General features: G+C 40.1%; 1 protein-coding gene across 8 annotated transcripts in view; it reads right to left on the reverse strand.

The window, feature by feature from the left end:
• The window catches only part of SAMD12 (sterile alpha motif domain containing 12), a 492,602-nt gene that overhangs the window by 91,662 nt on the left and 381,840 nt on the right, over window positions 1–19,100 (reverse strand). For 2 of the 8 annotated variants that reach the window (XM_009455826.5, XM_009455825.5), the window contains exon 5: window positions 17,063–17,207. The exons of 3 other annotated variants lie outside the window; for them this stretch is intronic. In XM_009455826.5, the coding sequence (XP_009454101.1) occupies window positions 17,063–17,207 (145 nt within the window). 3 more of the 8 variants (XR_682014.4, XR_010159661.1, XM_009455827.4) reach the window with 3 other exon arrangements.

Below are 19,100 nucleotides of genomic sequence, written 5' to 3' on the forward strand. Positions count from 1 at the left end.
GGTGTGTGCCATCATGCCAGGCTAATTTTGTATTTTTAATAGAGATGGGGTTTCACCATGTTGGACAGGCTGGTTTCAAACTCCTGACCTCAAGTGATCCACCCATCTCAGCCTCCCAAAGTGCTGGGATTACAAGTGTGAGCCACGGCACCCGGCCGAGGAAGTGCATTTTAAAGTGCACAGAGCTCTTGGTGGACTCCCAGTTATGATCACAATCACTGCACTGAATGTGATGCATCCCTCAGCAGAGCATGGGACAGGTCAAATCCAGATCACAGGTTTAATGCACAGGGGCCATCTGACTTGTCAAAACCACAGGTAAGTCTCCACTTTGGGCCAGCAGCCTCGAGAATGGGTATGACAGTAGAGTAGACTAGACTTATCATCAGAAGTAGAAAAATGTCTCTAAGTCTTCTACTAGGAGTTACATATTACAGCTTAAGCAGAATGAGAGATATTAATATGAGGGTTAGGAGGTGTGCTCTGTTGCTGATGATGTAAAAACAACTTATGCTCAAATAAATATCTTCTCTTGACAGCCTCTGGAGTCTTTCTTCTTTTCTGAAAGCCAAACACAAACCCTTTTATCTTAATACACCCTTACTTCTAGAGTTGTCACTTTCTTTTTCAGCTTTCATCCAAGACTTCTCTCCTATACATTAGGCCCACGGATTCAATGCCTCATTCAAAGTCACACTAAGTCACTCCCATGCTATCTCCTGTAGCATCTGGGTTTTCCCTAGAAGACACTGACTCACTGAGCAACCATGAGCCAAAAACATCTTAGCATTTCGACTTCTGGTCAGTTCTAATGTTCTGTAGGAGTCTGGTGGATAGAAATACAACAATTCAGTTGATTGATTTCAAGATTTCTAAAACCAATCACCACAGTGACCCTGCCCTGATGGGAAGGTAGACTTGTTGGAGACAGTCTTCTGTTAGAGACTGGCTCCTGTCTTCAAAATGAGCCTTAAGCAAGGATTCCTTGCGGGATGGAAAAGTTGAGTTTCTGAGAACAATCAATAGGGCTATGTCTTTTGCCCATCTCAAGTTCTTTGATGTAATATAAAAGCAATAATGTGCCTGAGAATGAACTCATAAACAGTTATTCATTTTATAGCATAATAAAAGTAGGGCAAGAGAGAGTTGAGATTTAGGCAAAGAATTGGGCTGGCAGTTAGGAGATCTTGTTTTTCTTGCAAAGTTGCTCATGGTGTCATCTTTAGTGAATCACCAGGTGGCTCCTGGCCTCAGTTTTTCCACCAGTGAAACACAGAGTGGCATGGGACCATCAATAAACAAGTAAGGGTAACAATTGCAATATATGTGCGATTAACATGCCAGGCTCTATTCTCGATCTTGGGATAGATCCATGAATAGAACAGAAAAAAGTAATTCTTGTGTTCATAGAACTCAGATTCTAGTGAGGGAAGAGACAATAAACAAAACACACAATAAATAAGGAAATTGTATGTTGGAAGTTGATAGGTGCTGTTAAAACACACAGAACAGGTAAGGTGGATTTGGATCATGAGAGTGGCTGAGGACTGCACTGGTTGCAGGCTTTGGAAAGGTCTGGGTTCTAACCTTGACTAGTGACTCCTTTCCCTCATTACAACAAAATAATAGTACCCTCAGATCACACAGGAATTGTAGGAGTTCAATGAAGTAAGGAAAGAAAAACCACTTGGCATGCAAATGTTACTATTATTATCCTTATTTTCTAATTCCAAATACCTTGACTCCAAAATCATGAATCTCAAATAACAAATACTGGAATGACAACGGACAATATTATTTTAATATCACAAATAAAACCAAAGATGTAGTTTTGGTCACATGGTTTGTTTAAGGATGGGGCCAATTACATGAATAAGGGTGATATTTGCTGAAGCAGGAGTACCTCTAAGATTCCCATAGGACAGACAGCCACAGGCTCTATTTTTAGTTCAAGGATTTACAAAAATGAAAAAAAGAAAATAAAACAAATTAAAGGGATTTATAAATTTTAAAACAAAGCTTTAAATTTTATATGTTCCAAGAAGCTTCCAGAGGCTGGCTTTTGGAGAATAAAGCACCTGAACAATAATCAGAAAAGGCAAAATTGCCTCCTTGGGATACTGACGTTAACAGATGTGACTTTTTCTGTTTCATGCCAGGAACAGAGCGCTTCTGGCAGAGGTGTGAATTTCAGTACATCACTGGCAGAATTGCTGACCTCTGTGGGAAATGTTTAAGTCCTTTGATGTAACTTATTGTTGAGCAAACAGTATTTCTGGCACTAAAAACGTTTTGGGTTTATATCTGTTTCCATCAATCTTTATTCAATGACATTATCATTGCTCACCTATTACAGATATTTCTCAACTGGGAATTCATGAAAAGGGCAGAGAGTTGGAGAGAGTGTTTATTGAAATGACCAAAAGCTTTTGTTGCATCCTCTCCTGCCCTATGCTTATAGAGGTCATAAAATTACTCAGGGGATAAGACATTTTTTATTAGAAAATAGTAAAAGTAGTTCTCCCTAGACTTCTTCCTGTATTAAATGCTATACATCTTGAGGTTGGTACTACCAAAAAACTATGCCCCATTCATTCATTCATTTATTCCCCTTATGTTGAATGTGTTATACATCTGTGCTATGTAGGCACAGGTGTAAAAAAGCTTACAACCCCAACGAGAGCCTTCTGCCTCTGAATACAATGCTGTTGTCTGGAAACTAAAAAAAGGCCACTCCATTAAGTTTGCAGAGGACGTGGCCTCACTTCCCAAATGCTGCCAGCAAAGTTGTGCTGCCAGGGCTTTTGGAGGCTGGCTCCCAGAAAGGATCTGGGAATGATCTGCAGGGGGTGAGCTCTGTACCATGCTGGGGGCAGCAGGATCATTAAGTTCCTAACTGTTTGCAGGGGAATAGGGTTAATGGGCCAGTACCTTTCTGGAGCTTAGCGTTCAGGAGTTCAACTAAGTCTCCAAAAGAGCATGTTAAGCGATTTAGGGAAGTTGATTCAAACTCAGCAAAACTTTATCAAGGGCCTTCTAAAGAGCAATTTGGGATCAGATGTGAAAAGGTGAGGATAAAACAGTCCCCCTTTTCAAAGAGCTTACAGTTCAATTCATATGCAGGGACAGGCCAAGCGCAGCGAGGATACTCAGCATATGACCTTGAACTTACAAAATCATCAAAGCAGCTCTCCAAGGACAGATGATGAGATTGAGGCTCAGAAATGGGAAGTAACTTGGCTAAGGATGCAGAGAATTACACCTGGTTCAGTCTCCAGAGCAGCTTCGATCACCTCCTCAGGCTCTGCAGGAACTGAGTCTCAAGATACAGAGCTGACTCAGCTAGACTTTCTGGGTCACAGAGATGCATATGTACACAGTAGGAAGACAAAAGGACTCAGGCACATTGAGCGCTTACTCTGTGTCAGGCACTGTCCGAAGTGCTGGTGCATACTAAGTGTTTTATATTTATTATATCATTTAATCCTCACAAACCATTTGTACACGAGGTACCAATGTTGTCCCCATTTAACACATGAGGACACTGAGGAATGAGGAAGCTAAGTTGCTAGCAAGAAATCATACACTCAATAACTCAGGATTAAAATTCTCACCATCTGGAGACTATGCTACTCATATTACACTATTGCCTGGGACAAGATACTTCTTTCTGGGGCGTACTGAAGCCTCATACCGAACCCATATTTCAGCAATGAAATTTCTAGCAGAACATGGATAAGTAATTATGGTGTTAGTTCTAAACCAAAAGCATCAGATGGATCCTATCTTTATCAGAAAGTCAAGAAAATCCTCCTTTGATAGCAAGCTGGCTTCTCGTATATTTCTTTAAAACTCACCCTGAAAGAACTTCTGTCCATCTGACTATCTGACCACCCATCCATCCATCCATCAATTTATCCAACTATTCAACAAACATTTATGGAGGATTCCCTATATGCTGTGCACTTTGTAAGAAGCTGGTAATACAAAGATAAGTACATACATAGTCCTGCCCTGGAGAAAGTAATAATGAGGAGGTAGTATTGTAAAGAAAAATAATTAGAATCCAGTAAACTCTGTGTAGTAACTGAGACAGGAGCAAAGTTCCATGGGTGCACAGAGAAGGTACTAAGGCAGCTTGGGGGAGTCAAGAACTTTCAGAGGGGCCATCTGGCTAGGATGAGAGCTGCTTGGAAGAACATGGTAGCTTTGGATGTGTGTGTGTAGAAAACTGAGGAACAGTGAGAGGGTGTATAAGTAGAACATTCCATAAACCTTTGATAGCATCAGATGGGGTGGACACTGAACCAGGAATTAGAGGATATAGGCTTTCAGGGCTACTATTCAACCTAGCAGTCCAATTACTGGGTATATACCTAGAAGAATATAAATAATTCTGCCATAAAGACACATGCATGTGAATGTTCACTGCAGCACAATTCACAATAGCGAGACATGGAATCAACCTAAATGCCCATCAATGGTAGGCTGGATAAAGAAAATGTGGTACATACACACCATGAAATACTGTGCAGCCATAAAACAGAATGAGATCATGTCTTTTGTGAGAACATAGATGGAGCTGGAGGCCATTATCCTTAGCAAACTGACGCAGGAACAGAAAAACAAATATCACATCTTCTCACTTATAAGTGTGAGCCAAATGATGAGAACTCGTGGACATAAAGAAGGGAACAACAGACATTGGGGCTTACTTGAGGGTGGAGGGTGGAAGGAGGGAAAGGAGCAGAAAAAATAACTATTGAGTACTAGGCTTAGTACCTAGATGATGAAATAATCTACATAACAAACCCTCATGACCGAGTGTACCTATGTAACAAACCTGCACATGTACCCAGAAGCCTAAAATGAGAGTTAAAAAAAAAGATGACATGGGTTTTCCTACTTGGCCTGGTATAACATGGAATATGATACTGGGTAAGTCACTTTCCTCATTGCTTAGACAAGAATATTGTTATGTGGTTTACTTCTTACTCATAGGGATGTAATTGAACATGTTATAGAGCTTGAAGAATATTTAACTAATACAAAATGTTATGATTACCTGTGATCCTATCTTCCCCATTCCCCAAATGTACCTCACCACACAAAAGCAGATCTCAACCTTAAGAGAAAGTGAAGTGACCCATGACTAAGAATAAGACTTAGACATAGCCAAAGCAAGACTAAGCAAAAATAACAAATCTGGAGACATCACACTACCTGATTTCAAACTATACTACAAGGCCATTGTCACCAAAACATCATGTTACTGGTATAAAAATAGGCACATAGACCAATGGTACAGAATAGAGAACTCAGAAATAAACCCAAATGCTTATAGGCAACTGATCTTTGACAAAGCAAACAAAAACGTAAAGTGAGGAAAGGACACCCTTTTCAACAAATGGTACTCAGATAAGTGGTTAGCCACATGTAGGAGAATGAAACTGGATCCTCATCTCTCACCTTATATAAAAATCAACTCAAGATGGATTAAAGACTTAAACCTAAGACCTGAAGCTAAAAATTCTAGAAAATAACATTGGAAAAACCCTTGTGGATACTGGCTTAGGCAAGGATTTCATGACCAAGAACCCAAAAGCAAATGCAATGAAAACAAAGATAAATAGCTGGGACCTAGTTAAACTAAAGAGCTTTTCCATGGCAAAAGGAACAGTCAGCAGAGTAAACAGAAAACCCACAGAGTAGGAGAAGATCTTCACAATCTATACATCTGACAAAGGACTAATATCCAGGATTTACAACAAACTCAAACAAGTCAGTAAGAAAAAGAAAAACAAACAATTCCATCAAAAAGTGGGCTAAGGACATGAATAGACAATTCTCAAAAGAAGATACACAAATGGCCAATAAACATATGAAAAAATGCTCAACATTACTCATGATCAGGGAAATGCAAATCAAAACCACAATGCAATACCACCTTACTCTTGCAAGAATGGCCATAATCAAAAAATCAAAAAACAGTAGATGTTGGCTTGGATGCAGTGATCAGGGAACACTTCTACACTGCTGGTGGGAATGTAAACTAGTATAGCCATTATGGAAAACAGTGTGGAGATTCCTTAAAGAACTAAAAATAGAACTACTATTTGATCCAGCAATCCCACTACTGGGTATCTACCCAGAGGAAGAAAAGTCATTATTCGAAAAAGATACTTGCACATGCATGTTTATAGCAGCACAATTCACAATTGCTAAATCGTGGAACCAATACAAATGCCCATCAGTCAATGAGTGGATAAGGAAACTGTGGTACATATGTACGATGGAATACTACTCTGCCATAAAAAGGAATTAATTAACAGCATTTGCGGTGACCTGGATGAGACTGGAGACTATTATTCTAAGTGAAGTATGGAAATGGAAAACCAAACATCGTATATTCTCACTGATATGTGGGAGCTAAGCTATGAGAACGCAAAGGCATAAGAATGATGCAATGGACTTTAGGGACTTGAAGGGAAGAGTGGGAGGGGGGCGAGGGATAAAAGACTACAAATATGGTGCAGTGTATACTGCTTGGGTGATGGGTGCGCCAAAATCACAAATCACCACCAAATAACTTACTCATGTAACCAAATACCACCTGTACCCAAATAACTTATGTAAAAATAAAATAATAAAAATTTAAAATATATAAATAAATAAAAAAATCAAACTTATTTATCTTGCCTTTGCAAGATAAACAGCAATAAAAAAAGAAAGAAGACTTAGGAAAATTGTATCTCCTGTACAATGTCTAGAATTCTTTCTCCCTGACTTATTTACATGTCCCCCCAAGTCCACAGTATGCCTTATTACTAACTAATGTGCACTTTGCTTTTTACATTTAGCCTTCTCTCCTTCTCCTTTCTAACTTCACTATGGACATTGAGACCTGCTTTTCCCACTTCATCAAACACTATTTTCATTATTTTGGCTCCTATGGTGTTGACTATAATGAAAAAGGCTGAAAATCTACAACAAACTCCAGGAACTCAATGAGTTAATGTGGGCTGGGCTCTGACTCTCAACTAAGCATGTCAGGATGAAAAGCATTCAGGAAACAAACTCCCATACTCTCTCTCCAGTCTCCCCCTTCATTACAGACACTCTCACATAGAGTTCCCCTATAAGAAGACTTCCCCGGAATGAGAGGCCACACACGGCTGCCCTACCAGGGCCAGTAATGAGTGCCATCCGAAGTTCAGAGCTGGAGCCCAATTATCTACATTTATTGCATCAGAGGCTTCAACCCTTATGAGTTCTGGGGTGCAGAAATACAACACCTCCTCCTGGGATGTGATCTGTCTATGAGAGAAGAAATATGAATCTGCCATGTGGAAAAGGATTAAAAAAAAGAAAACTGAGTGTTACTGGCCTGGAAGAGAGGTATTTTGTGATGGTTGCCTTGACATCCCTGAAAAGCTGCCAAGGAGAAGGAGGAGAGGGAGTAAAAGGAGTAGGAGGGTAACAATGATAATAGGAGCCAACGTTTAATGAGGGCTTGCTGTGGGCCAGGCACCATGCTAAGCGTTTCACTTGAAATTCTCCTCCAGTGCTCACAATAAACCTGTGACATAGATACTATTCTTGTCACAATTTTAGATATGAGGATTAAACAGGCTAAATGGCTTGCCCAAGGTGTAGAGCTAATCAGATATTGAAGCGGGATTCTATCCCAGACAGAAATATTGGACTCATGGTTTTCTAGACTGGCTACACATCAGGATCATTTAGGAGAGCTATTCCAACTACTGATTCCTAAACAATCCAGAGGACATATGAAATCAGAATTGCTAGGGAAGCTTCCTGGATAATGACGTTTCTTGGAAGCTTCCCTGGTGGGTCTGATGTATGCAGTCAGGTTTGAGCTCCTTTGGAGAACACACAATTTGTGTGACCTATAGGGACAGAAGGACAAGTTGAGACTGGAGAACTACTCTACATTCTACGATCAGAGGTTTCACCGAGAAAAATGCATTTATACTGAAAACTGAATGGCAACAAGGAATCAGCCCAAGAAAGAATTGGGGGCAGAGGGCTCCAGGCAGAGAAAATAGCAAGTGGAAAGGCCCTGGAGTGCAAATAAACTTGAGGTATTCAAGAAAGGAAAGAAGGCTGGTGTGCCTGCAGCACAGTGAGCGAGCAGGAGAGTGGCTGAGACCAAATCAGAGGGGCAGGAAGGAACCCAATCAAGTGGGCTTGTGGGTGACGACAAAAAATTTGGATTTTATTCCAAGTGCAATGGAAAGCCAGTGTGGGGTTTTAAGCAGGGAAGTGATGACTTTTGATTTACAATTTAAAAAGATAATCTTAGGTTCAGACTTCTTATAAGAGGGCAACAGTGAAAGCAAGGAGCACAATTAGAAGGTTATTAATAATAAGGCAGCAATCCAGGCAGGGAAGAGGGTGGACTGAGCCACAGCAGTAATTTCCTTCTCTGAGTTGTTATGGGGAATAAGTGAAATAACATAAATGCACCCAGGACAATGCCTGGCACAGAGCAGATGATAAAATATTTGAATTTCTTTCTTTCAACTCTGTGCTACAGCAGGGAGCCAGGCTTTAGATCAAAGGAAGAAAGGAGTTTCCTAGAGTCAGGGCTGACCTAAGATGGCAGGTGCTAACTCTGGGAGTGATGCACTTCCTAGGAAGGGGGAACTGACAGATCACTTGGCAAGCATAATAAAACCATGGTTATGTTCAGGTCACTTCTAATCTCAATAACCTATGATTTCCAATAATTCATTCATTCGACCCATATTCATTGAACAGAACCTATATCCTGGGTATTGTGCCAGGCACTGTCATTCAACTAGTGAACAATAAAAGTGGCTAAGGAAATTGAGATTTTTACTGCCTGTCTGACCTTTGGTAGTTTGCAGTTTTTTATTCAAAGCAGTTGTGAGAATATAGTCCTATATCACAGCTTGGAGTATATTAAGGTGATGTTTTATGCCCTAAGTTTTTTTAAACTCTTTATTGATTTATTTAGCAACTATTTATTATTTGGCTATTGTGTGTTAGGCACTGGGGATAGAAGGATGTAGCAAAGAGGCTACCTGTCCACCAAAATTTATGATCCTCCTTCTGCCTACCTGTTACTAGGAGTAGTTGCCAGATGCTACATGCCCCAGCATCGCTTGCAATTTGGTATGGCCATGTGATTGAGTTCTTGCCATGAGAATGTGGTGTGAACAACAGTGATGTACACACTTCTAGTACTGGTCTAAAAAAAAAAGCCTTCTGCAAGGCACTCCTTCATACTCTCTTACTTTCCAGCTGGATTGAATGGAGAAGTCTTTAGGAAGACTTTGAAAGCCACTTATTGATGATGGCAGAAGTTCAGACCATCCTGCCTACCTGTTCACTTGCCTCGTAATGTTATCTGTGCAAGAAATAAAAGTATAGTGTATTGGAGCTTTCATATATCTTTTTGGTCCCTCTGTTACAGCATTTACCCCACTGTTCTACATGAGGAGGATAAGACAGGCCTCCTCCTGAGTCTCAGAGCTGGTAGTTGTGTTCAGGAGACCATTTACTTAAAATCAAGGTTGTGATTAGATGAGATAAGCTTAAGCTCCCCATAGAAACACATAACAGGGGCATCTAAATCATCCTGGGGGATCAGAGGGATGTTGCCCAAGTTGCAACCTAGAGGGTAAACTGGAGTTTACCAGAAGGGGAGAGAGGAAATGTATTCCCATCAGAGGATCAGCAGAAGTAAAGCCCAGGGCAAGAAAGAACATGGGGTATTTGAGGACATGGAACAGGTTCAGCTGGGCTGAAGTGAGGGTAGAGGGCAAAGTTGGGGAATGGTAAGGGAGATTGTTGGAGGGTAATAGCATCTGCTATATCAGCAGAGGAAAAGAGTTCTCATGTCCTTATTAGAACACCAGGCTGAGAGTCTCCAGCTTTAGCAGAGTTAACAGCTTCCCAGACAGATGCACTGTTCTGCATAGCTCCTTTCTTTCCTCCTGCAAGTGAAGGGCCAGCGTGTGCATGTGCACGTGTGTGTGTGTATGTGTGTGGTGTGCTGAGGGTGAGAAAGGGAGGCAAAGAGAAAGGGGAGGAAGGTTGATTCAGTCATTCTTGACCTGAGTCACATCAGAAAGCCAACAGAGGGTGTAGGCTCTCAGGGTGTTGCCAGCCTTGCAGGATGAAGGCTGTGGCGCCGGGAGATTTGTGCAGTGGGACCACCAGCTTTGGCAGGTTTAACAGAAATGAACGGTACCAGCCCAATTCCAGTTTAAATAGACAATATTGAAACTCTGCCAGAAAGAGTCTGAGCAATATTTTGCAAACTTTAATAACAGCTCAGAGAAACCGATCAGAGCATTTGGCTTCGCAGTGCGTTATTGCTCAGCTGGACCCATGTAATAGCAGAGAGGAATGAATCTATTTTTTTTCCATTTCCAGAGAATAATATTTTTCTTCCTCCCAAACTGTGAGGAATTCAGTGAAGTCTAAATGTATTTGTCTTGTTTCTTATTTCAACTTCTCGATAAATCCCCCATAGGGTTTTGGCACCCACAGTTAAGGCAGTCAGTTTACTGCCTGAAATATCTTCTCCTATTGCAAATTATATTTCTAGAAACTGTAACTTTCTTTGGCTGAGACTTTAACTTGTGGCTTTGATGTCCCACATGCAAGGCACTGACCATGACAATTAGGTAGGTTTTTGGATATGCTGAGCAGTGGAGAGTTCCATATATTATTTGGAATTCAAGAGTAATTGACATCTTCCCGGACCTCTGTAGTAGAAAGAAGAGAGATAGTTTTGGAACCTGAAATGGGATAAAATCTCAGGTCTACCTCTTATGAACTGGGTAACTTAAAAGAAGTGGTTTAAGCACTATGGGCCTCAGTTTTCTCTCACCTGTCAAATGAGGACATTCCTGAGCTCCCAGGTAGATTATATAAAATAAAGGGTATCAGGTGCTTGGGATAGTGTCTGGCTTTTAGGAGAATCCCATCCAATGGCATCTCCTTGCCTTCTCTTCCTTTCCCTAAAGGCTGGGAAAAGAGGTTGTGAAGCCCCAGATGGCAGCACAAGGTATTATTTCTAGGTTAGCATATGAACTCCTCACTCCCAGTCTGGAGAACGGGAAAGGCCCACATAGCACTTTTATCATTCTGGTAAAACAGCTGGGTTAGGGAATCATGTAGATTTGTGAAATGGTAAGTTGTTTCCCATGAGAACAGGGGTCTCTGACGAGTCCAAAGGATGGGGTAGCTCCACTCAAATAGCAGCCTTCAAAAACAGAGATTGCCAGCTAGTTGTGAGTAGAACTGGTTCCCACAGTAGAGCTGCTCAAGTTTGGCTCACCTTTGGGACAAATGAAGTGGTTTGGCCTCACTTTGGGAGTAATGTTAAAGCAAAGATGAACTGAGATCTTTTTATCTTAGAGAATTGTTTTCCAAAGAAAGACAAACTAGAAAAACTATGGCAAGGCAGAAATTAGGGGAGAATTATTTTCCTTTAGATAAGACTGGTGGTTTCTCGATGTTTTTTGGTGAAGACTACATGAAAAAGATTAAAACACTCTTTCTCATTTGTTAGTCTCTGCTTGGATTCTACCTCCCTAAAAGGCCTTCCTTGACTACTTTTCTCCGTGAAGAAGGCATTGTCTATTTCCTAACTTTGCTTTATGTTTGTCATAATATTTATCATCATCTGAAATTACACATACTGATTTGGTTTTGCGTTTAGAACTTGTCTTCCCCAGTGGAATGTACTCAGCTACTGCATCTCACTTGCTGCTGTCTTCCTGATGTGGCATTTGAGTAATATTTATTCACTTTGGGAGGCTAAGGTGGATGGATCACTTGAGGTCAGGAGTTCAAGACTTGCCTGGCCAACATGGTGAAACCCCGTCTCTACTGAACAATACAAAAATTAGCCAGGCATGGTGGCAGGTGGCTATAGTCCCAGCTACTTGGGAGGCTGAGGTAGGAGAATCACTTGAACCCAGGAGACAGAGGTTGCAGTGAGACAAGATCATGCCACTGTACTCCCACCTAGGTGACAGAGTAAGACTCCATCTCAAAAAAAAAAAAAAAAAAAGAAATACTTATTGAAGGAAGCAATAAATAATACAAATTATATATAGTGATTATTTTTTGTTGTTTTTTAGAGATAAGTAAGTCATAATAAAATTTAATTATTTCTATAAAATGAAACATTAAAAATGAATAATTTCTTAGCAGCTATGGCCAAGTTTTTTGGATTTCTAAATATTTTTAGAAGCAGAATTGATTTTTATCCACTTTTTCTTACATAAGTACTCTCAAAATGTTCATTGTTTGGCTGATGAATTCCAAGTTATGTTTAGGTAAGTATGTTACATTTTAGAATTTTTATCCACTTCTTGGTAATCAGAAGGTATAATCCAAATAAACTGTCAATTCTATTGTCATTTTTCTTGAAATCTGCTCTGTTGTTTCAGATGTGTAAATCTCAAACCTCAAATTTAGGGTAAGATGCCATTCTCAGTCCATTAACAAATAACATACATTTATATGGTCTTTAAATACATATGATTATTATAAGTCTTTTTTTTTTTTAGACGGAGTCTTGCTCTGTCGCCAGGCTGGAGTGCAGTGGCGCGATCTCAGCTCACTGCAACTTCTGCCTCACGGGTTCAAGTGATTCTCCTGCCTCAGCCTCTGAAGTAACTGGGACTACAGGCATGTGCCACTATGCCCAGCTAATTTTTGTATTTTTAGTAGAGATGGGGTTTCACCATGTTGACCAGGATGGTCTCGATCTCTTGACCTTGTGATCCGCCCACCTTGGCCTCCCAAAGTGCTGGGATTACAAGCATGAGAAGTCTATTTTTAAAAACATGTATACTGGTGCCCTCAAAGCTTAAACATTTTGATAAAGGAGGAGTCGTTTTCATCATGCAATCAAATGTCAATCTTACTACAAAGTGAAAGAGATCTTAGCAGTGGGAATAGATAAAGCTTCAATAAGATACTTTATACTTCAGAGTGAAATTCATTTTGTTCTCAGTTGTTGAGATCATATTTGAAGAGTGGAAGGGGCAAAAGAAACAAGGACCACCATGACTGGTGATTAGTGTCATGACAGTCCACCTGGGAAACAGGCAAATAAACATCCAGTATTCACAGCTCACTTGGGACTTTCTTTATTCTTCATAAGAATGTGTGGAGCTTTCTGTCTCTCTCATTCTTTCCTTAATGCTCTGCAAAAAGAACTGAAAGTAGTCCTGGGAAGACAACGCAATAGTATTTGCAAACGTTTGATCCTGGAGAGGGATTCTCTGCCACGGACTATGTGATATGCTATAAACTAATCTCTTTAAGCCTCTTAAATGAGGTAGTAATAGGACCCACCTTCTATGGTTGTTGTGAGATTAAATAAGCTGACATACATTGTCAAGCACTCAGGAATTCCTCAATCAATGAATATTCGCAGTTATGAGTAGCTCTGGCTTGTGACTACTTCATCCCTTTAACAGATTCTTCTACAAATGCCACACTGCAACGATATTTGTTTTCTTAAAATATTGAAGCAGAGAAGCCTCACTGAGCAGCAACATCTCATTTGCCAGCGAGACCTAGTGAAGACTGAGGAAGTCAGCAGCCATGTGCCTTCATAGCATTAGAGCAATTACACCCTGCATTATTAAACTCCGTGGTATACAGTTCAACTTGCTAAATAATAAGAATTAAATACAGCCCAAATAGTAGCACTTTGCCTCAACCGTGAAAGAGTGGCACTCACCAATGAAACTCTCTAGCTAAATTACCAAGTGTGAGGCCTAAATTTAGGACGGGGCAATTCAGGAACAGTTGATTACTGGATCTAAGATTATAGATGTTCTTGTGAACTGTTGAAACTGATGGAATAAATATAAAATAATGGATTATTACAGAATTATGAAAAAAACCTCGCCTGGGCTGGCTGGAATTGTTCTGCACTGTTATAAGAAATGATTGCTGAAAAGCAATTGCAACTTGTGCCTACAAAAGGCAGCACAAATGACATCCATCTTCTGTAAGAAATTTGATATGGAGACTGAATAGAACAATATATTTTACTATCAAATTTGGCCCTTAAGATGTGATGTTATGCTTTAGGAGGCTAGAACTTTCTCTTATGCTTTATTTGGATGAAAACAGAAACAACAGAAACTCGCAGCACAGCACTATTAAGGAGACCAGGTAAAGTCATGCTGCAAAAAGTTGGAAATCTACCTTCTCGTTTTCTAATCAGCCCTGAGAAGACCAAAGGGCAGAAGGGACATAGTTTGTGCTTTGGCACAAGACTGACCCCATGGCTCTGCCACCTCTGAACTGTGTAATAGCAGCCAGTTCTTTGACTTCCTTAAGTCTTGCCTTTCCCATCTGTAAGTTGAGGATGGTGGTTATGATACCATGTCCACAGGATTGGTGTGAGGGTCTGGGTTAGATGGTTAATTATTCCATTCAATCCTTGCAACAATCTCACTGTAAATGCTCCATAAATGGTTGACATTGTCCATGATTACATTCCACCTCCATGTCTTAAAAATTTTGTAACCTTGGATAAATTACTCTAGGTGTCCCTGTCTCTTAGAGAAAAAAGATGGAAAAAAATGACTAATGATTGTACCTACCTTACCTAATTGTTGGGATACACTAATGAGTTACGTAGAGCATATTTATCAGCCCTCTATGTATCAGCTGCTGTTATTGTTATAACTATGACTACTGCAACTATTTTAAGAATCAGTCAAGTCCATGGGAGGAGATTCGAAGGAGCAACCCTTCCTGGGTTGTGGTCCTAATAGCTATGTGTTGTCAAACCAATAATATGATGAGAGTCTTGGATTTGCTGTTCCTTTCTCCAGCTGTAAGAAGAGAAGCCTGGAAGCCCTGTCTATGGGAATGCCAAGAGCCAGCTGAGGTTATATCACAATGCCACCCAGGGCCTCTTACTATGAGAGGAATTGGAAGGTGGGAAGCTGGAAGCAGAAGGCTGGAAAGCCATTAGCTCAGGCTTTCTAATCTTGTAGGACCTTGATTGGGACTTTCGATGTCTTTGCCCAATAAAGTATTTTTTGTCATTAAAATCATGCAAATATAAGAATCAAATGTAAACATTAAAAAAATTCAGAAATATATTGGTAACTGCATCTTGGCACTGTTTTCTGCTGTTGCCTCTCTTCCATCTCCTCCTTCCTTTTCTCCCTCTGTTCCAATGCACTGGGAGCTTCAAAGAATGGAAGCAAACAAGGCCTTTCTCAAACTGTATCAGGTCTCCATACCACCTTCTCTATCAAAGCTCATGTGACCAAGATTTGAGCTGCCTACATTTGTGATTTGGTTATTTGTCAAAAACAAAACAAAACAAACAAACAAACAAAAAGAACTTCAGAATATTAAGTAGGAAAGCACAAGAGCTCTCCAAAGAGACACACATGGCTTTAAACTCCAGCTCTAGAAATACTTCATTAAGCTTCTGTTTCCTCATCTATAAAATGGGGGTAGTAATAATATCTCACTCACAGGACCACTGAGAGGATTACGTGAGATCATGCATCTGACATTTTACCAGTGTTTGGCATAAGTAAGGGATTATACATGATAGCCAATATTTTTGGTCTCAAGTCTTAGTATCCAGAAAGCTAGTACTCTAGCTAGCCAGAATTTTCCTCTTTGTGATAAAATCAATTAAAATTTATCATTGTAATCATTTTTAAGCGTACAGTTTAGTGGCAGTAAGTGCATTCTCATTGTTGTGCAAACAGAATTTCCTCCTATTATGTGGATAAGACCCTTGAGACCCTGAATCATATCTCAGGACTTGCCCAAAGTCACAGCGAGTCCTGGAACTTACATCTTCCAACCCTTCAGAGTTCCCTAGAATTTCAAAGGCTATCCCTTGTGCTGACTCAGCTGTTGGAATGAGTAGTGAAGCTATAGACATAAATTATATCATTCATCTAGTCAACACATTCATTCTATAAATATTTTTGAACATCTACCATGGAAAGGACATATGCAAGAGATTAGACAAAAAGCATCTGTTATTTCTTTACAATAGCCTTATCGGTATTTTGGTTAGTTTTTACTTTTGTCCTTTTAGAAATGAGGCCATGAAGATCCAGACAGGTTTGGTAACTCTTCCAAGGCCACAAAGAAAATAGTGAAGATGGGATTCAACACCAGTGGACTATCACTCCAAGAGATTTGTGTTGAATCTGATTACGGGGCTTGTTAAGATTTTTTAGGAATACAATTTTTTTCCTCAAGCCATAACAACATTATACCAATATGGTGGAGCAGGTCTTTTTTTACCATGGAAAAAAAGAAAACACCCAGATTCTTCTGTGAACCAGAAGTACCTGAAGTGGAAAAGAAATTAAGTCTCATTGTCATACACTGAGAACACTGTTGAATTATCACACCAGGGTATTCTTATGCCGTGAGGATGGGGATGATGGTGGTGGTGGTGATGATGATGATGATGGTAATGGGAATGGTATGGTGATGATTATAATGCTGATAATTATCAACCATGGATCACCTAGTACATACAAAGCTCTACATTTAGATATATTCATACATGTAATATTTGCTGAGTATCTTCTCTTTGTTAGGCACTAGGAATATAGTAGTAAATAGGACAGATATACAAGGTTCCTGTTCTCATGGAATTTACAATCTAATGAACGATAAGATTTTAAACAAATAATTGCATATAGTAATCCTCAAACAGCCATATGAAGTTGGAATGATGACAATAATAACAAAACTACCAAGACTCTTCTATTACTGAGTACCTATTATGTGCCAGACACTCTTCTAGGTGCTTTACATACAAAATATTTTGTTCTACAGGTTACACAACCTTAATGGGCACCAGTTTCCTCCCAGCAAATATGAGCACAGATGGGTTTTTCTTACACCAAAGACTTTCCATCATACTCTGCTCTTAGGCTAGCCTTGGATTTATTTTCTACCCAGGCCATTTGTTCTTCCCATCCAGGGTTGGGATCTCGATATGTGGGCTAGGATACCAAAGGGTTTGGGTGCTCACCTTCTAATGGCCACCAGGTCTCTGTAAGCAAACACTCGTTTTTCATGTAGCCAACATAAAGGGAGACAGAGATTCCCAGCCACAACACTGGAATCTTCATGGGGGCTGTGTGCAGGTTTCTTCATCTTCTCCACCCTATAGAGCCCTGGAGAAGATGCCATCTCCATTAGAGCGGGGCTTTCCCAGGACATGGAGGTAATTAGGCATGATCTTGGTCATTCTTTTGGAAGAGTCAGGGATATCTCCATATTCCTGAATATCCTAGGCAAGATGGCAATAAATTCATTAATAATATTATCCAAAATTTGTGCAGCCTGCTTCAGCTTACCTCTCACTAGCTCATAGGTTATCTCAGGTGATCCTCATTAAAATCCCTGTAGGATATCTTTATTTATAGATGAAACTCAGCAGCCCTGTAGAGAAGCCCACATGATGAGGAGCTAACGCTTCTTGCCAACAGCCACGTGAGTGATGTTGGAAGCAAATATTCTAGCTCTGGTGGAGTCTTCAGATGACTGCAGCCCTGATTGACACATTGACTGCAACGTCAAGAAAGACTGCATCAGAAACACCCAGTTAAGCCACTCCTAGATTTGTGATTCTCAGAAACCATGAGATATAATAACGTTTGTTGTTTTAAGTGGCTAAATTTTTGAATACTTTGTTAAGCAGCAGTGGATAACTCATACGAAATTTAAGAATACAGAAATTCATTTTTGGAGTCAGACAGTTCTGGATTTGCATTCTGGTTTTGCCACTTATTAGCTTTGTAACCTCGGGCAACTCATTCCACATCTCTAAGCCTCAATTTCCTCATCTGCAAAATGGAGGTAATAACGGTATTTGTACCCTAGGGTTTTTACCCCTGAGTAATTGAAATGGTGCTTGTTAAACACAATGCTTGGCACCTAGTATGTAGTCAGTAAATGGAAGCTATAATTATTGTTTTTATAATCTTTTGAGCTCATTTGGCAAATATTTAAAATACTGATTCTTCTTAAAGTGCCGACTACAAGCGTTGCTCAATTGGATTATGCAAAAGGAATTTTTTTACGAGGGAGGCATGCTCAGTCAGAGAACACAGGTCTTGCTTGCGATTGCCCGTGGTGCTGAAGGACAAGCCAAGATTAAAGAGTCAACCAGCAGTTGACTGAGCTTTTTTCTCCTTGTCCACAAAATGCTGATGAACAGCATTTTGTAATGTAATTAAGATTACACTGAAGAATGAGCCCTCTATCACCCCATCATTCAATCACCTTTTCCTTTACCAGCAGGAGCCAAGAGCTCGGCTTTACCTTCCCCTACAAACAACCACCTGACCCCCAGCTCATTAGTGCCATCCCTGGGATAGTATTCATTGATTTTAGGGACCAGAGTCCAATATTTCTCTCCCATCTGTCTTTATGGTCTGCACCGAGGTCAAAGTTAACTACATACTCATTTTCCGGGAGGACATTTCCTGATGCGAGAGTGATTAGAAACTTCTTCTTACTTCCCATTCTTCATACTCAAGTTTCTGTTCTTCTTGGCCCAATGGTTGATTCTATCTGTGTAATCTGAGGGTAGGTGTAGAAAATGGCTTACCTTGAAAACCATAAATTATCTGTACTCATCACTTTCAGAACAGGACTCATTAAAAAAACTTATTTCCCCCAACAGTGTTCAAAGAGATGAGTTGCCTTTTAGCAGACTAACACCTCTGCCTCTTTTAAGACCATTGAGCTTACTTCTTAGCCCAATGTAGTAAGTCAATCCATACTTATCAAAACAAACATTTTGATGTGACTCTCTTCTTAAGTGGTAAGTGACTTTTTCATGGAGAAGTTTAAGATGATTATACCTTTTTGGAAATAATCCCAACTCTTGATAAGCATACTGCTGGCCTAGGGAACAAGGGATTTGCCTGTTTGTTGTGGCATGGCAACGGATGAGCTCTGTGAATCTGGGCAGGTCATGAAATCTGAGTCAAATCAGTTTCCTCATCCATGAAATGGGGATACCTGCTCACCTACTCTTCAAAGTTTTCATAAAAATCAAA

Source organism: Pan troglodytes, chromosome 7 (assembly GCF_028858775.2).
Source record: "Pan troglodytes isolate AG18354 chromosome 7, NHGRI_mPanTro3-v2.0_pri, whole genome shotgun sequence".
NCBI lineage: Eukaryota > Metazoa > Chordata > Mammalia > Primates > Hominidae > Pan > Pan troglodytes.